Genomic DNA, 24,270 nt, shown 5'->3' on the forward strand with positions numbered 1-24,270 from the left:
GGGTGGATGGAATCTATCCAGTTATATTAAAGGAGGCAGCAAAGGAAGTAAGCAAACCCTTAGCCATAATTATGAGAGCTTCCATGGACTGAGAGGAGGTACCCATGGACTGGAGATGTGAAAATGTGACCCCAATCCACAAAGGGAGACGCAGGTAATTACAGACCTGTTAGTTTAACTTCTGTTCCAGGAAAATTAATGGAGGCACTGGTTAAAGAAGCATTGCAGGATCATCTAGACAAGACTTCAGTTATAGCTCAGACACAGCATGGGTTTGTTAAGGGGAAGTCTTGTCTGACTAATTTGATTCTATACTATGATGTAGCCACAAAGGAACTGGATGCAAATAATAACTTTGATATTATATATTTGGATCTTAGAAAAGCTTTTGATACTGTTGCACATGGAAGACTGCTGCACAAATTGGAGCAGTGTGGTATTGGAGGAAAATTGCTGCTATGGATAAAGGGATGGTTGAGTGGGAGAAGGCAGAGAGTGGTAATCGATGGACACTGCTCTTCGTGGACTAATGTTATTAGTGGAGTCCCTCAGGGTTCAGTGTTGGGTCCATTGTTGTTTTCTGTATTTATAAATGATATTGATGATGGTATATCAAGCTTAATATCCAAGTTTGCAGACGGTACGAAGGTTGGCACGGCTGTTAATGACACTAATGACAGTATAGTGGTGCAACAGGATCTATAAAAGTTGAGGAGATGGGCTGAGAGGTGGCAAATTAAGTTTAACATTGACAAATGTAAAGTACTACATATGGGAAGCAGTAATCCCGGAGTAACGTATCAACTCTGTGGTACCACACTGACAGTGGAAGAGAATGAAAAGGACCTGGGAGTAATTGTGCAGGCAGATATGAAGTTTTCTGAGCAGTGCAGATGGTATGCAAGAGTAGCTCGTGGTGTCTTGTCAATGATATACAGGAATTTTTCTAGCAGGGATAAGGAGATGATTATCCCCTTGTATAAGGCAATGGTCAGGCCACACCTTGAGTACTGTATACAGGTCTGGAGGCCTCATTTTAAGAAGGATGTAGAGCTGTTGGAATGAGTACAGAGAAGGGTAACGAGATTAGTGAATGGAACAAAGGGTATTGCTCTTAAAAAGAAAGGCTTAAGTTTTGCAAATTACAGTGTTCTGGAGACTAGGCATCTGCAAGGTGATATGATTGAGGTGTATAAAGCCTTGAATATTTTGAGCATGCTCAATGCTGATGGGATTCTTCCTCTTGCTCAGAATAATCACCTGAGAGGGCATAAATTCAAATTGAGGCAAAACGGCTGTAGGATAGATGTGCAGAAGTTTGCCTTTAGCCAGCGGGTGGTTGATTGGTTGATTGCTGGAACAAACTTCCATCTGTCATTGTAGAAGTTGATAGCTTAAATAAATTTAAGGCAGAACTTGACAAACATTTGGAGCGAGTTTGTTTGTTTGTTTGTTTGTTATTTGGTTTTTAGGAACATTAGCAACTAAGGCCATATTGCTCCGGGATATGCGGTGGTCATTCCCTGACCTTTCCGCATCCTCCGTATTTGGTGGTCACGGGCCCGAACCCCGGTCTAATCAAGAAGCGTGTGCTTCGCATTGCTGCTCCTTCCCACCTGGCTACGGAGGCGCCTTGGAGCGAGTGGATGGGTGCAGTAAAGGTGGTTGTTTTTTTTTTTTTTTTTTTTGTTGGCTGATGCAATATAAGCTTGCTTTCTTGCATCATGTGCCTTACTAATGCTAACTACTGGTACAAGAAGCTCACTTGCACACACAAGCACCTGGCAGAGCAGTTCACCCGAATGATAAGGCACTCAGAGACAATCCCATGGTTTCTCACTCAAGGAATCATGTATCTGAAGTCTAAAGACAAAGATACAAGAAATCCAGTGGAATATAGGCCAATCACCTGCCTTCCAACAATGTACAAGATTCTGACCAGCTGCATAACCAGGAAGATATCAGACCTTTTGGAGAGCCAGAACATAATCCCCGAATAGCAGAAAGGATTTTTTCCAGCAGGATAGGGAAGTGATTATTCCCTTGTATAAGGCACCTTGAGTACTGTATACAGGTCTGGAGGCCTCATTTCAAGAAGGATGTAGAGCTGCTGAAACGAGTACAGAGAAGGGCAACAAGGTTAGTGACCGGAACGAAGGGTTGCTCTTACGAAGAAAGGCTTAAGTTTTGCAAATTACAGTGTCTGGAGACTAGGCACCGGCGAGGTGATCTGATAGAGGTGTACAAAGCCTTGAATGGGTTGAGCATGCTCAGTGCTGATGGGATGCTGCCTCTTGCTCAGAATAATCACCTGAGAGGGCATAAATTCAAATTAAGGAAAGACAGATGTAAGATAGATATGCAGAAATTTGCCTTGAGCCAGCGGGTAGTTGGATGGTGGAACAGACTTCCATCCCTTGTTGTGGAAGTTGATAGCCTAAATAAATTTAAGCCTCAGCTGGACAGGTATTTCGAACGAACAGAGGGGTGAAGTGGAAGGGGTTTTTTTTTTTTTTTTTTTTGGCTGATGCTGCATAAGCTTACTTTCTTGTATCATATGCCTCTACTAATGCTAATGCTAAGGATGCAAGGAACAATTAACCATAGAGGCCATGGTTATGGAGCAAGCCTACATGAAGCGCACCAACATGTACACAGCCTACATCGATTACTGCAAGGCCTCCAACTCCGTGCCTCATAACTGGCTAATAGGAGCGCTGAACATCTACAAAGTCAATCCGATAGTGACAAACTTTCTAGGAGAAACAATGGTGAAATGGAGTACGACCATTAAGGTCGAAAATATCACAATCAGGCCAATCCTGATCAGGAAAGGAATCTTTCAGGGAGATGTGGTGAGCCCAGCGTAGTTCTGTCTAGCACTTAACCCGCTATCCACCATGTTCAACAGTAGCAAGTACAGATATAACCTCAAAGAAGGAAGGAAGAACCTGTACACCCTCACCCTACAAATACTTGGGGATGATGCAGGCTCAGCAGTTACAGCACAAGGAAATTAAAACCTGTCTGGGTGAAAAATACCATCAGAGACTCAGAAGCCTGCTGAAAGTAAAGCTGAACAGAGGGATCACAGTTAAAGCCATAAACACCTGTGCAGTCCCAGTGCTAACATACTCCTTCTGGGTCATAAATTGGACTAACACTGAGCTGGAGGATATCATGAGAAAGACAAGGACAGTGATGACTAAGAGCTGCCAACACCACCTGAAATCAGCTGTGGAGAGACTGTCAATTGCCCAGAAAGGAGAAAGAAGGGGCCTGATAGACCTCATTGAGCAACAGAAGACAACGATTGCTAACCTGAAGGATTACTTCCAGAAACACACAGCAGCACTCCAGCAGGCCATAAGGAAGATAGCAAGAGGCATACTCCACTCAGCCTAAGCGAGGAGTCCCCCCCCCCCAACCAGGAGGCATAAACTAGAAAGATGGGCAGAGAAATCTCTGCCTATATTTCTAGCTTCGTATACTGTAATGATCTCCATCAAGATCACATAGATAAAATTGCTTCCAATGCATGGCTCATGAGCGGGACGCTCTTCCCTGAGACTGAAGGATTCATACTCGCCATCCAAGACCAGTTAATTAACACCAGGAACTATAGAAAATACATTGCCAAGGAGCCTGGAGTGTCAGTGATGCCACCTGACCTCAGAAATGATCCAACACATCACTGCGGGATGCAAGGTGATCACCCAGACTGAGTACACTCATAGACACGACCAGCTAGCCAGGATAATACATCAGAAGCTAGCAAGGAAATACCAGTTGATCGAAGAAAGTGTACCGTACTACAAGTACAAACCCCAGGCAGTACTAGAGACCCCACCCCACAAGCTGTAATGGGACCACGCCATAATAACGGATAGGACAATCCCACACAACAGACCAGACATAACACTTGTGGACAAGAACGAAAAGGCTACCTATCTGATTGACATCGCAGTACCCAACACTGGCAACCTGCAGAAAATCCATGGGGAAAAAATCAGGAAGTACACAAACCTAAGACAAGAGATCAAAGAGATGTGGCATATACAACAAGTAACAACCATCCTGATCATCACATCAACCACAGGTATGGTGCCAAAGACCCTAAATAACAGCCTAGCAGCATTAGATCTCCCAGCGAACACCTACAAGGAACTCCAGAAAGTTGCAATCCTGTAGGATAGTCAGAGAGTTCCTCGACCAACAGTAACACTTGACATAACAACAACCACCCTGTGTACTTGGTAGCAATACCCATCATGAGGTGGAACCCCCAATCAGGGAGAAATAATAATATAATAATAAGTAATTGGTGTATTAGACATGCTAGCATGAACAGCTGCACAATGGGAAGGATGTCATCAGGTTAATTCTATGATTTTAATTAACTGTGCCACTATCTGTTAGAGCAGTTGTCCATTATTTCCAGTTTTCATCTAAATTGACTCCATTATTTCTAGTTTACAACTAAATCAACTCCTCAACTGACATAATTTCACCATACTTTCCTATAAAATAGGAAAATATGGTGAAAGGTGTATAAGGCTTTGAATGGTTTGAGAAGCTCAATGCTGATGGGATTCTTCCTGTTGGTCAGACCACACACATAAGGGGATATAAATTCAAATTGAGGAAAGACAGTTGCAGAATAGCAGAATAGATATGTGGAAATTTGCTTTTAGCCAGTGAGTAGTTGATTGCTGGAAGAAACTTCCATCTGTTATTGTGGAAGTTGATAGCTTAAATAGATTCAAGGAAAAACTGGACAAACTTCTTTTGGAGTGAATGGGTAGGTGAAATGGAAAGGTTTTTTTGTTTTTTTTTGGTTGATGCTGTATAAGCTTGCTTTCTTGCATCATATGCCTCTGTTAATATCTTGAATTTTCCTGATTAGGCTTGGTTGAGGCCAACAGCTTTGAAAAATTCAGAGGTCAGCTGGATAATTACCTATACAAAGAGGGAAATTCAAAGGGTGTTTATTTTCTTTTTCTTTTTTATATATTTATTTTTTATTTTGTTATTAGTTATTTATTTATTTTTATATACATATTTTTCTTTTTATTTAATAATATATTATATATTATACTACTATATATTATTGTATAATACATATATAGATATAATACTCAGTGGCGTAGCTACCATGTAGGTAGGCAAGGCAATTGACTTGGGACCCGGGCCATTTAGGGATCCAGCATCTTTGGCTGTATCCTCTTTTTGCAATTTTCATTAATTAAGTAGGGGCCCCGAACACATGTTCTTTGCCTCCGGGCCCGAAAAAGGGTAGCTATGCTACTGATAATACTGTATGATGTATATTATACAGTTATAAACTCTGGCATGACCATATAGGTCAAGCTTGAACTTTATTAGCAATCATGTGGTCTTGAACCACAGTCAGCTCCATTTGTACTACTCCACCCTTGCTTTGGCCGCTAGACTATGTCAGTGCTTTTTTTGTGTGTGCATAGGATGTCTATAAAAGTTCTGAGTTGGGGGAGGAGGAACAAGGGATCCAGACAGACATAATTTTTTATAAACAATTTCTTATTATGATCTTTGAAAACATTAAAATGAAATGCATATTTTCTGGCTAAGTGACCTCCTCCTCAAAACACTTACCCTCTAGATGATCATTAGAGTAGATAACATCTACTTTTGAGACAGGTGTCAATCCCAGACACAGGTGTCAGATAGGCCCAGGGAGAAAGATGTCTCTGTTCATGAGTAAGGACTTTAAAACATCCTGTACAAGATAATAATTGTAAAAAAAAAAGTAATAATTGTAGAAAAGAAAGGTAAAAGTGATAGTGGAACAGCAACCTGTTCCACTATCACTTTAACACTAAAACACAGACTGGATTTTGTTAGCATGAAATTTAATAATAATATGAGACTCAAGTTGTCCTCCATGACCATATAATGGTCTCACTACTTATTTGAAGGAGTTTGGATTTGAATCCTGCAAGAGAACAGAGGAATTTTTAAAAAGCCATCGTCATTCAGGATTACAGTTAGCCAATCTCAGGAAAAAGTAGTAAAGTATCCACTCTTGAACTATTTTAGGTTCTTCAGCCCAGACAACACAAAAATTGGTTGCTGAACACACATTTGTACAGGCACAATACACAACAAAACTGTGTGAATTGGAGGATTATAAGCACTAGTGCACTGTGACTTGAGTAGCTGATGTGCCCAAAATTCCTAAGGACAAGTCCCTTGCCTTGTTAAGAGAATAGTGTGGAAATTGAATGATATATAAGGAGCCAACGGTGGATATTTTAAAGTTTTAGTTTTTAGTGATTCTCTTCTATTTCTGACACACACACACACACACACACACACACACACACACACACACACACACACACACACACACACACACTCTCTCTCTCTCTCTCTCTCTCTCTCTCTCTCTCTCTCTCTCTCTCTCTCTTTCTCTCTCAGGGTAACTCGATGCATATGTTTTTTTTTTTGGTTGGTGCAGCAAAAGCCTCAGGCTTCCTTGCACCATATGGCTAATAATAATCTTACATGACATTGTTATGTTCATGAACAATAAAATCAGAATAATTTTATGGACTTCGGCTGGATTTATACAAGAGTTGTTTTCTTTAAATAATAAACAACAACTTTATTTCAAAACTTGCTCTTGCTAAATTAAAGGAAAAGTTTCTCTTTTTATATGCATGATACTAATGAAGTTTTAATGAAGATTCATTTTGCAGTTTCAGTAAGCGGACAGATCAAGATTTGGGGCTTAAATACTAGAAAATAATTATAAAGAGTAACCTTGCATTACTGTCCATTTAAATTGTTGGCAATTGCCACAGTAATGGTTGCCAAGTATATTTTAATGATGTGTGAAACATCATTAAGTACAGTCTTATATGCAATGGTAATACTTCTTCTGAAATGTTACAAAAAAAAAAAAAAAAAAATGAATGTATTTCTGTAAATTATCCGTGAATGAATGTGGATGTTATTTAACTGGTAAATATTTTTTTTTATTCCATTAAAAAACCTTAAATAGCTCAAGAAATATGATTTATCCTCTATGTAATGATAATAAAAGTAAGCAAGTGTAATTAATTTACAACTGATTATATGTGTCCACTGAGACAGCTCTGCAAGGTTAAGAGTCACTTACATTACAAGATGTTAGTTCATTCAAGTTAGTTAAGCATACTCATTGTTTTACAATTTTGGTAAGCTGTCGAACAATATAAACATCACACAAATTAATACACATAAAAGTTAGAACTTGTAAATTATAGGTAAGCCAGTTATGAGATCAACCTATTAATAAGCAAATTGTCAGATCAGTGTAATAACAAAACAAATTAATTATCGATTAACCTAAGCTAATTTTTAACCCTTTCACAAATGAGTTGCCCAAATGTGTGTACGAGGCTTCTCGTAATCATTTTTCAATCAGGTGGTTCTGTGGAGTGAGTTTTTGTGAAATTTTGAAGTTTTGTCGAAATGAAAACTTCGTACATAAATGTCTTTAAATATTAATTCATTCTTATTACTTGATTGCTCAGCATTAGAGTAAAATTACTATTTAACATCAACTATTTAAAAAAATAGGAAAATTTTTTTTTTAAAAATCTAAAAACTGATTAAAAAAAATGAACTCTTTGTTACTTTTTTTTTTTTTTTTTTAATACTATCCTCTACATCTATTTATATGTCAATTAAATTTCATAAACTTCTGGATCTGAATTCCAGATTATTTTTCTTAATTTCAGCTTTTGTAAGCCAAAATCATACTGAAGATACAGGAATTTTTCTGGCAGGGATAAGGAGGTGATTATCCCCTTGTATAAGGCAATGGTCAAGCCACGCCTTGAGTAAGTATACAGGTCTGGAGGTCTCATTTTAAGAAGGATGTAGAGCTGCTGGAACGAGTACAGAGAAGGGTAACAAGATTAGTGAATGGAAGAAAGGGTTGCTCTTATGAAGAAAGGCTTAAGTTTTGCAAATTACAGTGTCTGGAGACTTGACACCTGCGAGGTGATCTGATTGAGGTGTATAAAGCCTTGAATGGTTTGAGCATGCTCAATGCTGATAGGATTCTTCCTCTTGCTCAGAATAATCACCTGAGTGGGCATAAATTCAAATTGAGGAAAGACAGTTGTAGGATAGATGTGTGGAAGTTTGCCTTTAGCCAGCGGGTGGTTGATTGCTGGAACAAACTTCCATCTGTCGTTGTAGTTGATAGCTTAAATAGATTCAAGGCAGAACTAGACAGAGATTTGGAGTGAATGGATGGGTGAAATAAGGGTGGTTTTTTTTTTTTTTTTTGGCTGATGCTATATAAGCTTGCTTTCTTGCATCATGTGCCTTTGCTAATGCTAAGACTGAAAGTATCCACCCTGGCTGGCTGATGCTATATAAGCTTGCTTTCTTGCATCATGTGCCTTTGCTAATGCTAAGACTGAAAGTATCCACCCTGGCTGGCCCAATCTGCAGATCTCAATCCCACTGAACACATTTGCCTGCACTGTATTTTGCCCATGCTATCCCAGGAACTGAGGATAGTTTTATCACAAGAATTGTTAAATATTCCTTGTGTCATTTTTCAGCACTTTGTTGACTCCATGCCATACTCTGTAACAGCATGACTCATCAAATGACAACCCAACATACAATTAGCTCATGGTCTTAATGAAATCATACATACTATTCATACTTCAATTCATTGAGCCATATTCATTCATATACACTATATTCATTGAGCTGGTGACTATCATTGTATGATAGTCACCAGCATGGAAGCAAGGAAGGGAGATTATAGGGATCAGAGCTACTGTATTATCTAATAAAAATAATGAATTACTCCTGAATACTTAGGCTGTATACAAACTTCAGAAATCCTGAATTTTCAAAAACTGGAGCATTTTGTGTCTCCTGAGGTTGCCAGATTTATGAGGTTCTACTGTATCAACCATCATATTTTAGTAAAAACATATTAATCATGTAAATGTAATTGCTGTTCAGTTACTTTTGAGTGGTTAATGAATATATACTTTATACAAGGTGTGTCTGAAACTTTTTGGGACTGATATTTTAAATGATACTGCTAGCGCCATACGTTGGCTACTGTTGAAACAGTTCTCTATCAAGGCTGAACTGGCTCTGTACCAGTTTCGTCAGTGTGAGCAAAGGCATACTGGAAAGATGTGTTTAAGTTAATGCAGTAAAATCATGTTGCAGATTCCAGGACCAAGAAAAGTTTGGCAATAAAATTTAGTTTCAAAGCTAGATAAAGTGCATTTGAAACAGTTGCAGTGGTGAGTTCAGCTTATGGACATGAAGCACTACCATCGTCCAACATTTTTTGCTGGTATGGGTGGTTCCATGAAGGGCAGGAAATTGTTCAGGATGATGCTGTTTGTTTGTTGTTGTTGTTTGGTTTTCAGGAGCATTAGCAACTAAGGCCATATTGCTCCGGAGATATGCGGTGGCCATTTGCTGACCTTTCCGCATCCTCCGTATTTGGTGGTCACTGGCTTGAACCCCGGTCTAATCAAGAAGCGTGTGCTACGCACTGCTGCTCCTGCCTACCTGGCTATGGAGGCACCCAGGATGATGCGTGGAGTGGTCACCCATCCCAGTCTCATATGGATTTGACCATCGAAAAAGTTAGGCAACTGTTAATGGAAGATTGTTGCCTGTTCCTTCAAATGATAGCAGACCAGCTTCATACCAGCAAGGATACCATGCATTTGAATGCCATCGAAGATTTGTAAAAAAGGAAAGTGTGCTTGCACTTTGTACCACATGCACTGATGGCAGAACAGAAGGAGGAATGAGTTGCTGCATATCAAGATTTGATTGAGTTCCAACCTTTTTTAAAAAATCATAACTGGTAATGAATCGTGGTGCTTTGCATATGAACCTGAAACAAAAAGACAATCAGCTGCATGGGTTGGAGAAAATTTGCTGAGGCTGAAGAAACTGGTTTCAAAATTCTAAAACCAAACTGGTGTTGGTGATTTTTTTAATTGGCAAGGACTTTTGCACAAAGAATTTGTACTAGAAGGACAGACAGCCAACTCTGAATTTTATAGAGCAGTGATGAACAGACTGTTAAAAAGAATTCAGTGTGTTAGGCCAGCTGCAGCTGTGTCAGGTGAGTAGTCCTTGCTTCATGACAATGCACCTTCACACAATGTAGTAGTAGTAGTAGTAGTGGCATGTGATGCAAGAAAGCAAGTGTATGAGCTTATGCAGCATCAGCTAAAAAAAAACTGCTTGACAATGTGACCATTGTCAAGCAGTTTCTTGCATGGAAGGGCATTGCAGTGCTTCACCATCCCCTGATTCACTGCATTTGGCATCTTTTGATTATTTTCTGTTCCTCAAAGTGAAGTCTCACCTGAAGGAGCACCATTTTGACAGCATTTCAGAGACCCAAAGCAGTGTGACGAGGGAGTTAAACAGGGTTCCATAAGATCAGTTCCACAAAGCTGTCCAAAAGTTGTATGAGTATGCAAAGAGGTGTATCAAATTACTATGGATGTACTTTGAAGATTAAGGGGTAATAAATTTTTTCCTTGAGATTTTGATTTTTTATGAATGTAGTCCTAAACCTTTTCAGACACACCTTGTATATTCTTAACTACTCATGACAGATATTCTGTACTTGTTTCATAGAACCTATTTTATGCATAAACATAACTGTATATTTATTTGTTTTAACTTGTAAATTTGTTTTCAAATTTTAATTATAGTGAAAATAAATAAACTTAGAGAAGCAATAAAACTGAAAGGTGTAATTTTAACTTGATAACATCTAGGTACAGTTTTCACAGATACAGATATATTTAATATGGTGCCTTCCTGACCCCTTGCAGTGGTTCTAACTTTGGAGTTGCTGTTCTGCTCACAAAAAAAACAAAAAAAACTACAGTTGTTCATTGACAGTATTTCTGAATAAGTCCTCTATAAACTCGAACAGAGAGAGAGAGAGAGTGCATACCTTGCACTCAAACTGAGAATCTTAAGTGGTCTCTGAGGAAAGCACTGGCCAGCTCTCTTCTGGATATCATGTGTGCTGCCATCAGGGGGCTATCCTATTCATTTGAAGACTAATGTAAAATTGTGAGTGGGATATTTTGAGAGACCTTTGAAAATTGCATTGCTAATTATGTAAGAAAAGAATATGGTGTATTAGTGAAATTTTTCATTTTAATTTTAATGTAGTTATTCAAATACTTGGGCATGGTATTTATGGCAGGACTAGTTATAGATCATACATAAATCTTGTGAATTCACATGAAACGATTTTTTACAAAAGATTTTTCCCTTCTCTGATGCTTAGATTCAATGGTGTGACTGTTGATATGTCTAACATGCACACTTCTGAAAAAGAGTTTGAAGCTGTTCTGAAAGGTTAGTGAAAGCTTGTTCTTGTGTGTTGTAAATTTGAAGCAGTTACTTTTCCAGAATCTGAGTTATCCAGATTATTGTGTAATTTGGTATTCTTTTTACAGTTCTTGAAATTATATTTATGATTATCTGGAAATATTGCTTTTAAGGATTCTGGTTGATCTGTTCTGATTTAATGACATTATTTTAGAAAATTTCATATACTTCTTTTTGCTGAAACTTGTCTGTTATTACTTTTAATGTATTAAACTGTTGGCTTATTAACCTTCCAGTAATTTTTATTTGAAATTTATTATTTCATGAGACTTGAAGGTATTAAAATATGTCAGCAAAAAGAAAAAAAATTAAGCAACTTTTTATACTTAAGAAATTTGTACCTGGAATTTATAAAATGCTCTTTCGATTTATGTAGAGTTGAATAAGTAATAAAGAGATATATTTAAATGCAGTTTTTTGAAGGTGCATTTAAGGCAGTATTTAAGCCTCACAAATTCAACATAAATGTGAAAATGCAATTTATATGAATTGATAAACACAATATTTATAATAGGACTTATAGTAAATAGATTAATAAATAAATATATTGAAATTCTGTTTTAAAAGCAACAAAAACAAATTTATTTTTGACTTTATAAAGAGTAAAAAAATTATACTGTATTTTTGCATTTGTAACCAAGTTTGCTATTTTAATTTTTCTATTTTTTTGTTTAATTGGCAGCTATTTAAAAAATATTTTCAATAATTCTCTGTTACATTGTGGAATTTGAGGCTTTCCTACACTGTGTAGTTTTATCACTTTACAGTTGTATGGAATTCTATAAAATTCTTATTAATAATTATTGTTGCCATACCTTCTCCCCAAAATGCAAGCAAGTTAAATTTTTAATAATATATGTGCAGTTGAACTTGAATCTGATGAGCATGTTTATAACAGTATCACAGTTATAGTGAGCAAATAATGAAGTATTTGTAAGATACAATATACAGTGGGACCTTAGTTATTTCAAGGTGAATGGGACCAAGACTGCCTTTGGATAATGGAAATCTTATATAAGAGAAACTCGACTTTTTTATAGAGGTTTGGGGACTTTTTTATAGAGGTTTGGGATACATTTATTACATGACAGTATTACCAGAGTATTTGCAATAAAAAATATATTTATACAGAGCAATTTTAAAGAGTTTTTATTAAATAATATTTAGTATAGTGGTATGTGTAAAATACGTGTAATATGCAATAAATTAAAAAAATTTACTCTTTAAAAAATGTGTTTATACAGTACCATGATTCCAACAAGCCATTATCCTAACTACTTTATTGCAGCTGAAACAATGAAACCTAGCTTGTATGATGCCACCAAAAATGCCCAGCAAGTTAAGCTTTTGGTGGCATCATACAACCTAGGTCTTGCAATGTGCATACTATTGGCCATTTTCATATTTGGATATGGGTTGTTAAGTTTTCTTTTTAAAATTAAGCACGAAGGATGTTTTATTGTATGCAAAAACATCTTTGATGAAAATCACAACCGTTTAAATTTTTAAAATTAAATAGCTAGAACCGAAGTTATGAATGATATAAAATTTTATGTCACACCCACTACTTACTATACTGAATCAGTGTTAGTGACCGAGTTAGCATCATTCAGGAAGTGACGTCATTTCTGTCGTGCATTTTCATTACCAATCAGTTTTACTTTTTATGCTCATGCCCGCTACTTACACTACCGAATCAACCTTAGTGACTGAGTTAGCATCATTTAGGAAGTGACATCATTTGCTTCATTTCCGTCTCGCATTTTCGTTACCATTCGGTTTTACTTCAGTCTGAACAATGTAATGTTTTATGCTCATGCCTGCTACTTTCTCTACCGAATCAATGTTAGTGATTGAATTAGCTTCATTTAGAAAGTAGCATCATTTACATCTCTCATTTTCGTTACCAATCAGTTTTACTTCAGTCCAAAAACTTTAGTAGGTGCCACCAAAGATGTTTTCACATCAAAAAAAGTTTTCCAAAATGTTAAGACAATCATTTTGATTACAAGTTTTAGCACAGTCATAATTAATTATGGCATCCAAATAACAGGACCAATGAAAATTGATCTATAATAATCTCATATGTTGGATAACCTTTTGAGAAAATATATACTTAATCTTGGTTTTGTTGTTATGTTTTTCTAGTGCTGTGTTGGCTAGTGCCATATTTGTTGCTTCTAGCTAGCATAATCATATATTCTTGTAGTTTTTACTGCCCCCTCTTTTTTTTCAGACACTTCAGTTAGTAGAAGCCGAGATAAGATCTTACTTTATTTTTATGGTAGTATTTCAAATTTATAACAAGTATGGTCATTGAAAATTTTCTGGAAATAATGATCAGAAATGAAAAGAATAAGTTATTTTTGCAAAGATAATCATTTCACTTTTCTCCACAAGTGGTGAATTGAAAGGATGCACTCAAATTCTAGTAAAAACAGAATATGTAATGTTGTTAACCACTTGGTTCAATAAGCTATATGCTCACTGAAATGGGTTGCTCTAGTTACTACGTCCACTTGACCATCAAATCGTTTCATGTGTAAATGTAGTAGGTAGTATGCTTATTGGATAAATTATGTTTAATTTTATTTTCTGCAGATTTTCGTGTTCCATTAATATATAAATTAACGAAACAGACTGAATTTTTTTGTGTTGTTAGAAGTGTAATATGCACAATTGTCATTAATGCTATAGTTGATAAATGCAGCCAGTGAACCAGTTTGAATTTCCCTGCTGGTTTTATAGCAAATTTTGATCAATGGTCCATTGATTACAGAACACAAGGTTTTACTGTTTTGTAGTAGTAATAGTAGTGGCACGTGATGCAAGAAGGCAAGTGTATGAGCTTATGCAGCATCAGCCAAAAAAAAAAAACACACGATTCCCTCCAAATGCCTGTCAAGTTCCTCCTTAGGCGCCTCTGTAGCCAGGTGGGCAGGAGCAGCAGTGCATAGCACACGCTTCTTGATTAGACCAGGGTTCGAGCACGTGACCACCAAATACGGAGGATGCGGAAAGGTCAGGGAATGACCACCGCAATATGGCCTTAGTTGCTAACGCTCCTAAATAACAACAAGTTCCTCCTTAAATTTATTTAACCTATCAACTTCCACAACAACAGATGGAAGTTTATTCCAGCAATTAACCACCCACTGGCTAAAGGCAAATTTCCACACATCTATTCTACCTCTGTCTTTTCTTAATTTGAATTTAGCCCCCCTGAGGTTCGTAATCTGAACAAATGGAAGGATCCCATCAGAATTCAGCATGCTCAACCCATTCAAAGCCTTATATACCTCAATCAGATCACCTCACAGGTGTCTAGTCTCCAGCCACTGCAATTTGCAGAACTTAAGCCTCTCTTGGTAAGAGGATCCCTTCATTCTCCTCACCAATCTTGTTGCCCTTCCCTGTACATTCTCAAGCAAATCTACATCCTTCCTAAAATGAGGCCTCCAGACCTGTACGCAGTACTCAAGGCGTGGCCTGACCATTGCCTTATACAGAGGGACAATCACCTCCTTTTCCCTGCTAGTAAAATTCCTATATATCATTGACAAAACCCCATGACCTGCCCTGGCAGCCTGTCTGCATTGCTCAGAAAACTTCATATCTGACTGCACAATTACTCCCAGGTCTTTATCATTTTCTACCACCTTAAGTGTAGTACCACACAGTTGGTACGTTTCTCTGGGGTTACTTCTACCCATATGCAGTACTTTGCATTTGTCAAGGTTAAACTTCAGTTACCACTTCTTAGTCCATCTACCCAAATTTTCTAGATCCTGTTGCAGTAGCACACTGCCATTACTGTCATTAACAACCCTGCCAACCTTTGTATCATCTGCAAACTTCGACACTAAGCCTGATATACTTTCATCAATATCATTGGTAAATATACAAAACAACAGAGGACCCAACACCGAACCCTGTGGGACTCCACTAATAACATTAGTCCAAGAAGAGCAGCAACCATTGATTACCACCCTCTGTCTTCTCCCACTCAACAACCATCCTTTTATCCAGTGTAGCAACTTACCCTTAATACCATTCTGCTCCAATTTGTACAATAATCTTCCATGCGCAACAGTGTCAAAAGCTTTCCTGAAATCCAAATATATGATATTAAAATTATTTTTTGTGTCCAGTTCCTTTGTAACCACATCATAATATCCTATAAAATTTGTCAGACAAGACTTTCCCTTAACAAACCCATGCTGTGTCTGAATTATTGCTGCAGTCTTGTCTAGATGATCCTGCAATACATCTTTAACCAGTGACTCCATTATTTTACTCGGAACAGAAGTTAAACTAACTGGTCTGTAATTACTCGTGTCACCCTTCGATCCCCCTTTGCGAATTGGGGATACATTTGCACATCTCCAGACCATGGGGACCTCCCCTGAGTCCAAGGATGCTCTCATAATTATGGCTAAGGGTTTGCTTAGTTGCTTTGCCACCTTTAATATAACTGGATAGATCCCATCCACCCCAGGTGCTTTTCTTATGTTTAACTTCAACAATTTCTCCTCCACTTTGCTCTCAGTTATTACAAAATCATTAAGTATCCTGCTACAATTTGATAACCTTCTGCCATTTTCAAACCTTAATAACTCCTCATGTGTGAATGTAGATGCAAAATACTCATTCAGTTTGTTTGCTATCTGAGCAGGATCATCAACAGTCGAACCATCGATATCAAGTGGACCAATCAGATTCATCCCCTTCCTTTTAGAGTTTACATAAGTAAAGAAATCCTTCCTGTTTTTCTTAGCATCCTTTGCCAAAGATTTCTCGTAATCTGCCTTCGCCTGCCTAACCTCCTTGTGACCTGATTACAGACTAGCTTATATCTGCTATAGGCTTCTGAGTCACTTGATAATTTATATGCATCCGATACATTTTTCTTCTCTGTCACGAGTCTCATTAGTTCATTTGATAACCATTTAGGCCTAAACCTTGAACAATATTTCTTAATAGGTATGAAACTTTTAGTAGCTTCCACGATTAATTCCTTGAATGCCTCCCACTTAGAATTTACTGTTGGTAACATCGTCAGTTGATCCCACTGTACAGAATTTAAAAACTGTCTGGGACCACTGTACTCATCTTTTCCGAAGCAAAAACCCTTTCCTTTACCCCTGATGGTAATTATATCTTTAAGTAAATCCCACATCAGCACACTGTGATCACTGCCACCTAGTGGTTCCTTTATCTGCAAATTCTTAATACACGAATGATCACTGTTGATAACCTGATCAAGAGGCAACCCTGTCTGGTTGCCTCTCGAACATGCTGCTGCAAAAAACAATCATCCAATAAATCCACAAAAGTCTTACTAGTGTGTGAGTGACCAACCCACAAGTTCCAGTCAATATCTGGGAAGTTAAAATACCCCATTATATGACATCCTGATTTACTAGCCCACTCTATTTCTCTGTACAATTGTTCATTGTACTCATTCAAGTCATTAGGCCTATAACATGCTCCTACTCTTACTTTTGCTTTTGCAGTTTTTATGTCACACCAAACTGACTCAACAGTTCACTGTTCATCTATATATTAACTAGATGCACTTCTTTTGATTTAATGTTTTTCTTAATTAACAGCATGACACCCCCTCCCCTCCCCTCTCCTCTTGTCTATCCTTTCTGTACACATTGTACTCCCCAAATTCCAATTCTGCATTCCTAATATCAGTTTGACACCACGTCTCTGATATCCCAACAATATTCACCTTTGATGTCTTGACCAACACTTCAAATTCACCAAATTTATTTACTATACTTCTAGCAGTGGTATACATGCACCTATTCCTGGCGCCTCCGTAGCCAGGTGTGAAGGAGGAGCAGTGCGTAGCACACGCTTCTTGATTAGACCGGGGTTCGAGCCCATCACCACCAAATACGGAGGATGCGGAAAGGTCAGGGAATGACCACCGCATATCCCGGAGTAATATGGCCTTAGTTACTAATGCTCCTAAAAACCAAATAACAAAACAAACAAACAAGCACCTATTCCTATTCCCCCTGACACATCCCATATACCCACCTGTTTCACGATGACTGCCATCAGTCCCTGAAACCCCCAGCATCCCTCGCTCTAGGTTGCTACTTATTCTAATAGAAGTTGTGCAAGAATCACCTTCACCTCTGTCTGCAGCTACTTTTAACCTTTTCATCTGTGAATCCCCCCAAGCTAGCAATTTTCTGACCCACCTAACACTGCCTCGATGGCATCAGCAAATATTCTTGCACCCTTTCTATTTAAGTGTATCCCATCCCTGTAGAAACAGTCTCTCCTGTTAACAAGCACAGATGATGCTTAAAAAAATTCTATCCCTTGAGCCTTGCACATTCTCTCCAGGGCCGAATTGATTGACAAGGCTCTCATCATGTACTCCCTCCTATCATGTCTGGGCAGAATTGCAGAGACACTTTCAAATTTAACCCTGACTCACGACTTTTTTGCAACATTGACCTGTACTTGTTAAGTCAATCTGCAGATCTACTCTTAATGTCATTGGTGCTAACGTGTACAACAATATCACCTTTTGTGCCCTTAAAAGATGATATATGCTTTACAACGTCATCAACTTTTGCTCTTGGCAGACATACCCTGGTCTTGTTCCATCTATCCTTTTTACACAATATATTCCCCGTCTCCCTGACAATAGAGTCACCAACAATAACTAGTTCCTTTGGGACCAGCGTATTCTGCCTTGGAGATTGCCACTGTGCCCAGGAATAAGCTCTGGCATTGAGTTGGGCAGCTGAGAGCTTGACGGGCCCCTCATATTAATTTCTTCGAGGGCATCTACCCTACACCTCAAGCTCTCATAGATGCCCAGTAGAATGCTGAGTTGATGCCTAATTTCTTGACACTCTCTGCACCTGCCACACACAAAGACATCCCCCTTGGCTAGATCATGTTCTGTTCCAGAGAGTTCGGCAAACATTTCACAAGTTGCACATTTTTTTAGGCTGTGATGCATGATGAGGCTGTGATTGGAGAATCGTCCCCCTCAGTTCTCCCCCGAGTCACAGCACTCCTGCCACTTTGTGCCCGTTGTTTTGATGCTCTAGTCTGGGGCATGATATTTTAAATTAATAATACCAATAAATTTAATTAATTGTCAATACTATGCTATCTAATAGAATCCTAAATGCAGTGATGCGTATTACGCTATATAATTATACGTTAGAGCTACCTAGTTACCACAATTAAAAATTTGAATTCCCTACTACTCTATACAAAAACAATGGCTGCAAGATTTGAACGAAATAATGATTTTACGTATATTAAGTAGTAATCTACAAAAACTCTTTATCTAAATTAAAAATAAAAATAACCAGCGTAACTATAACTATAAGACTACGTATAAAGTACAATATAAAATAACAATTAGGTAAATAAAAAGCAAACACTTATCGCTTTTTCTGAGCCTGTAATTCACAGCTGTAATTTTTAAAGAGAGTCAGTGCCCAGACTCTCTTTAAAAACAGCAGAAAAACTGTTTCAACTGCACCAAAACTCTGTTTTGATGCAGTTGACTGGACTAGAAGATGTAAAGGGAAACTCCAGTGGATTCCAGCTTTCTCTTATGATCTGTAGTATTACTCAAGTATTTTAATATTTTCAAATTTAATATTAATTAATAATTGAGACAAGCTTCTTGAGATAAGCAGAAGTTTGCCTTTAGCCAGTGGAGGGTTGATTGCTGGAACAAACTTCCATCTGTCGTTGTAGAAGTTGATGGCTTAAACACATTCAAGGCAGAACTAGACAAACATTTGGAGCAAATGGGTGTGTGTTGTTTTTTTTTTTTTTTTTTTTTTTTTTTTGGCTGATGCTATATAAGCTTGCTTTCTTGCATCATGTGCTCTTGCTAATGCTATTGATAATATAATACATTATGCTAATTTATCAATTTAAAATTCAGGTTATTAGATTCTCTTATATTGTTTGTATAATTGACTTTTTGCTTCTATAAATAGAGGCAAGCCAGTCACACTGTAATGTTTATTAATTTAATAACCTCAATCATAATTAATGTAATGACAGATATCTCTACATCCCATAACAAAGGTTAATTAAGTTAGCTAATTCTAATTAGTTCTGAACAGCAGAAAAAAAAAAGGTTAAATTATTTTGAATAATATATACAAGAATATAGTTCTTGATGGTGAAAATATAAATTTGACATATATATACAGTCGGACCTCTCTTTAATGAGTTTCCATATAGTGAAATTTTCTATGTAGCGAACCTTTTTGATTTCCCCTTGGTCATTACATTGAAAATAATTTCCATATAACAAAGAAAATTTCCATATAACGAACTGTTTTCGAGAGACTTGGGTACGCATTGTTTGCACCTCTGGCCTTTAGGCAATAAAGCTGATGTTGTAGAAAGCATGAATTAAGAGATAAAAGGATTAAGCATTAATCCCTTTAGCTTTTAATAGCTAAAGGCTTTAATTCCACAAATTAAGAGCTAAAACATTTTACAATATAATGGTGCCTGTAAAACCCTGCAGGAGGAAACTGGCCAACCATGGCACGGAATAGAAAAAGATGTTTAAAAAAAAAGTGTTGGGAAAGGCCTTTGCCCTTGGTCAGCAATGGCTGAAAAGAAGTAAAACCTATAGAACTGGGAGTCTGCTGACGAGGCTACTAGAGACGGTCGTGTTCCAAGCCGCTAAGTGGATTTTTCTTATTTATTGATTCGAAATTATTGTTTTTCTAAAACTTTTGATTTAAATTTAGTAGTATAACATTATTTTGTGATTTTCTGATTAACTTGGTGTATTTATTCTTTACTCGGCCTTGTAATTGCATAAAAGTATCGGTAAAGGTTTCCACGTGTTTCAACTCCGCTACCGTTCGTAATTTTCCCGCCATTGTGATACGATAGTTGTATGCCGTACTAGATAGCGTTAGTTGAACTTCGTTAGCAGTTAAATTGTACGTTTAAATAAATACATATAACGACTTAGATTACAAACGTAATATAATTAATTATATTTAACATAATTAATAACATAACATAATTAATTATAATTAATTGATAAATTAATAGAATCATGACTCAGACCAGAGCAGCAAAGCAAAAGGCTCAAGCTAATGGAAGCGCTGTGGCTCAGAGCAGAACTGAGGGGGGCAGTTGTCCTCTGACTCACAGCCTTATAAAATGCACTGTTTGCTTGATGTTTGCAGAGCAATCGGGTACGGGACATGATACTGCCGAGGGGGATGTCTTTGTGTGTGCGCGATGCAAGGAGTGTATCGATATCAGGCAACAACTTGGCGTTCTTTTGGGCCTATATGAGAGCTTGAAGGACAGGGTGGATGCCCTCGAAGAAACTAAATTGAGGGGCCCATCAAGCTCTCAGCTGCCCACATCAACGCCAGAGCTTGCACTTGGGCATCGCGTGACACAGAGACAACCCCCAAGGCAGAATGCGCTGGTCCCGAAGGAACTAGTAGTTGTTGGTGACTCTATTGTCAGGGAAACGGGGAACATGCTTTGTAAAAAAGATAGGTGGAACAGGACCAGGGTATGTCTGCCAGGGGCAAAGGTTGATGACGTTGTAGAGCGAATATCATCTTTTAAGGGCACAAAAGGTGATATAGTTGTACACGTTGGCACTAATAATATTAAGAGTAGGAGACCGGCAGAATTACTTAACAAGTACAGGTCACTGTTGAACAAAAGCCGAGAATTAGGGTTGAATTTGAAAGTGTCTGCAATTCTGCCCAGACACGATAGGAAGGAGTATATGATGAGAGCCTTGTCGATCAATTCGGCCCTGGAAAGATTGTGCAAGGCTCAAGGGGTAGAATTTTTTTCAGCCTGGACTGTACTTGTTAACAGGAGAGATTGCTTCTACAGGGATGGGATACACTTAAATAGAAAGGGTGCAAGAATATTTGCTGATGCTATCGAGGCAGTGTTAGGTGGGTCGGAAAACTGCTAGCTTGGGGGGAGACAAAGACCAATAGATTGACAGTAGCCACTGGCAGAGGTGAAAGAGATTCTTGCACTGCTTCTATTAGAATGAGCAGAAGCCTGAAAAACAAGATGCATGGTATTTCAGAGACTGCCGGGAGCCATTGCGGTACAAGTAAACACATGGGTCGTGTTAGGGTAGCTAAGAATAGAAACAGGTGCAGGTATACTTGCGTGTACACCAATGCTAGGAGTTTAGTAAATAAATTTGATGAATTTGAGGTATTGCTCAAAACATCAAAGGCAGATATTGTTGGGATATCAGAGACGTGGTGTCACACAGATATAAGGGATGCAGAACTGCAATTTGGGGAGTACAACGTCTACAGAAAGGATAGACAGGATAGGAAGGGGGGAGGGGTTATGCTATTAGTTAAGAAACACATAAAAACCAAGGAAGTGAAGCCAGTCGACATCGCTGGACAGTGCAGTGTTGAGTCAGTTTGGTGTGACATAAGCATTGGGAGATCAAAATTGAGAGGAGTGTGCTATAGGCCTAATGACTCTGATGAGTATAATGAGGAACTGTACAGGGAAATAGAGTAGGCCAGTAAATCAGAGAGTCTTATAATGGGAGATTTTAATTTCCCAGATATTGACTGGAATTTGGGGGCTGGTTACTCACACACTAGCAGGGCTTTTGTGGATTTATTGGATGATTGTTTTCTACATCAGCATGTTCGGGAGGCAACTAGAGGGAGGCAACTAGAGCTGATAATCAAATCAACTCTTGATTTGATTATCAGCAGTGATTCTTCATGCATTAAGAATCTGCAGATAAATGAACCACTAGGTGGCAGTGATCACAGTGTGCTGAAGTGGGATTTACTGAAAGAGGTAACTACCATTAGGGGTAAAGGGAAGGGTTATTGCTTCCGTAAAGGCGACTACGATGGACTGAGACAGTATTTAAATTCTATACAGTGGGACCAACTGATGATGTTACCAACAGCAAATTCAAAATGGGAAGCATTCAAAGAACTTATCTTGGAAGCTACTAGGCTTTACATACCAACTAAGAAATATTGTTCAAGGTTTAGGCCAAAATGGATGTCAGATGAACTAATGAGGCATATGGCAGAGAAGAAAAATGCATGGGATACTTACAAATTAACACATGACACAGAAGCCTATGATAGATACAAGTTGATATGCAGCCAAGTTACAAAGGAGGTTAGGCAGGCAAAGGCAGATTACGAGAAATCCTTGGCAAGGGATGCAAAGAAAAACAGCAAAGAGTTCTTTACTTATGTAAACTCTAGAAGGAAGGGGATGAATCAGATTGGTCCACTTGATATTGATGGGTCAACTGTTGATGATCCTGCTCAGGTAGCTAACAAACTAAATGAATATTTTGCATCGACATTCACACATGAGGAGTTATTCAGCAAGGGGAATGCCAGAGGTGTATTCAACTCTAGCAGTAAGCTACAGAATCTTGAAATAACTGGGAGTAAAGTGGAGGAGAAACTGTTGAAGATAAACACAAGAAAGGCACCCGGGGTGGATGGGATCTATCCAGTTATATTAAAGGAGGCAGCAAAGGAAGTAAGCAAACCCTTAGCCATAATTATGAGAGCTTCCTTGGACTCAGGGGAGGTACCCATAGACTGGAAATGTGCAAATGTGACCCCAATTCACAAAGGAGGATCAAAGGCTGACACAAGTAATTATAGACCTGTGAGCTTAACTTCTGTTCCAGGAAAATTAATGGAGGCACTGGTTAAAGAAGCACTGCAGGATCATTTAGACAAGACTTCAGTTATAGCTCAGACACAGCATGGTTTTGTTAAGGGGAAGTCTTGCCTGACCAACTTGATTGGATACTATGATGCAGTCACAAAAGAACTGGATGCAGGGAATAACTTTGATATTATATACTTGGATCTTAGAAAGGCTTTTGATACTGTTGCACATGGAAGACTGCTACACAAATTGGAGCAGTGTGACATTGGAGGCAAATTGCTGCTATGGATAAAGGGGTGGTTGAGGGGGAGAAGACAGAGAGTGGTAATCAATGGACACTGCTCATCGTGGACTAATGTTATTAGTGGAGTCCCTCAGGGCTCAGTGTTGGGTCCATTATTGTTTTCTGTATTTATAAATGATATTGATGATGGTATATCAAGCTTAATGTCCAAGTTTGCAGATGATACAAAGGTTGGCAGGGTTGTCAAGGACACTACTGACACTATGCTGCTGCAACAGGATCTGGAAAGGTTGAGCAGATGTGCTGAGAGGTGGCAAATGAAGTTTAACATTGACAAATGTAAAGTACTACACATGGGAAACAGCAACCCCAGAGCAACGTATCAACTCTGTGGTACTACACTGACAGTGGTAGAGAATGAAAGGGACTTGGGGGTGATTGTGCAGGCAGATATGAAGTTCTCTGAGCAGTGCAGACGGGCTGCAAGAGTAGCTCATGGAGTATTGTCAATGATATACAGGAATTTTTCTAGCAGGGATAAGGAGGTGATTATTCCATTGTATAAGGCAATGGTCAGGCCACACCTGGAGTACTGTATACAGGTCTGGAGGCCTCATTTCAAGAAGGATGTAGAGCTGCTGGAACGAGTACAGAGAAGGGCAACAAGATTAGTGAATGGAACAAAGGGGTGCTCTTACTAAGAAAGGCTTAAGTTTTGCAAATTACAGTGTCTGGAGACTAGGCACCAGCGAGGTGATCTGATAGAGGTGTATAAAGCCTTGAATGGTTTAAGCATGCTCAATGCTGATGGGATTCTTCCTCTAGCTCAGAAAAATCACCTGAGAGGGCATAAATTCAAATTGAGGAAAGACAGATGT

The 24,270-nt window shown here is 38.3% G+C and overlaps 1 protein-coding gene across 1 annotated transcript in view; it reads left to right on the forward strand.

Annotated features, from left to right (window-relative positions):
- The window catches only part of LOC150088987 (uncharacterized), a 65,509-nt gene that overhangs the window by 14,790 nt on the left and 26,449 nt on the right, over window positions 1-24,270 (forward strand). Inside the window, exon 3 of the mRNA XM_090370374.1 lies at window positions 11,345-11,415. Within this exon, the coding sequence (XP_090226500.1) occupies window positions 11,345-11,415 (71 nt within the window). The remainder of the gene's footprint in view (window positions 1-11,344; window positions 11,416-24,270) is intronic.

Source organism: Mastigoproctus giganteus, chromosome 3 (assembly GCF_048544385.1).
Source record: "Mastigoproctus giganteus isolate SK-2022 chromosome 3, ASM4854438v1, whole genome shotgun sequence".
NCBI classification, from domain to species: domain Eukaryota; kingdom Metazoa; phylum Arthropoda; class Arachnida; order Uropygi; family Thelyphonidae; genus Mastigoproctus; species Mastigoproctus giganteus.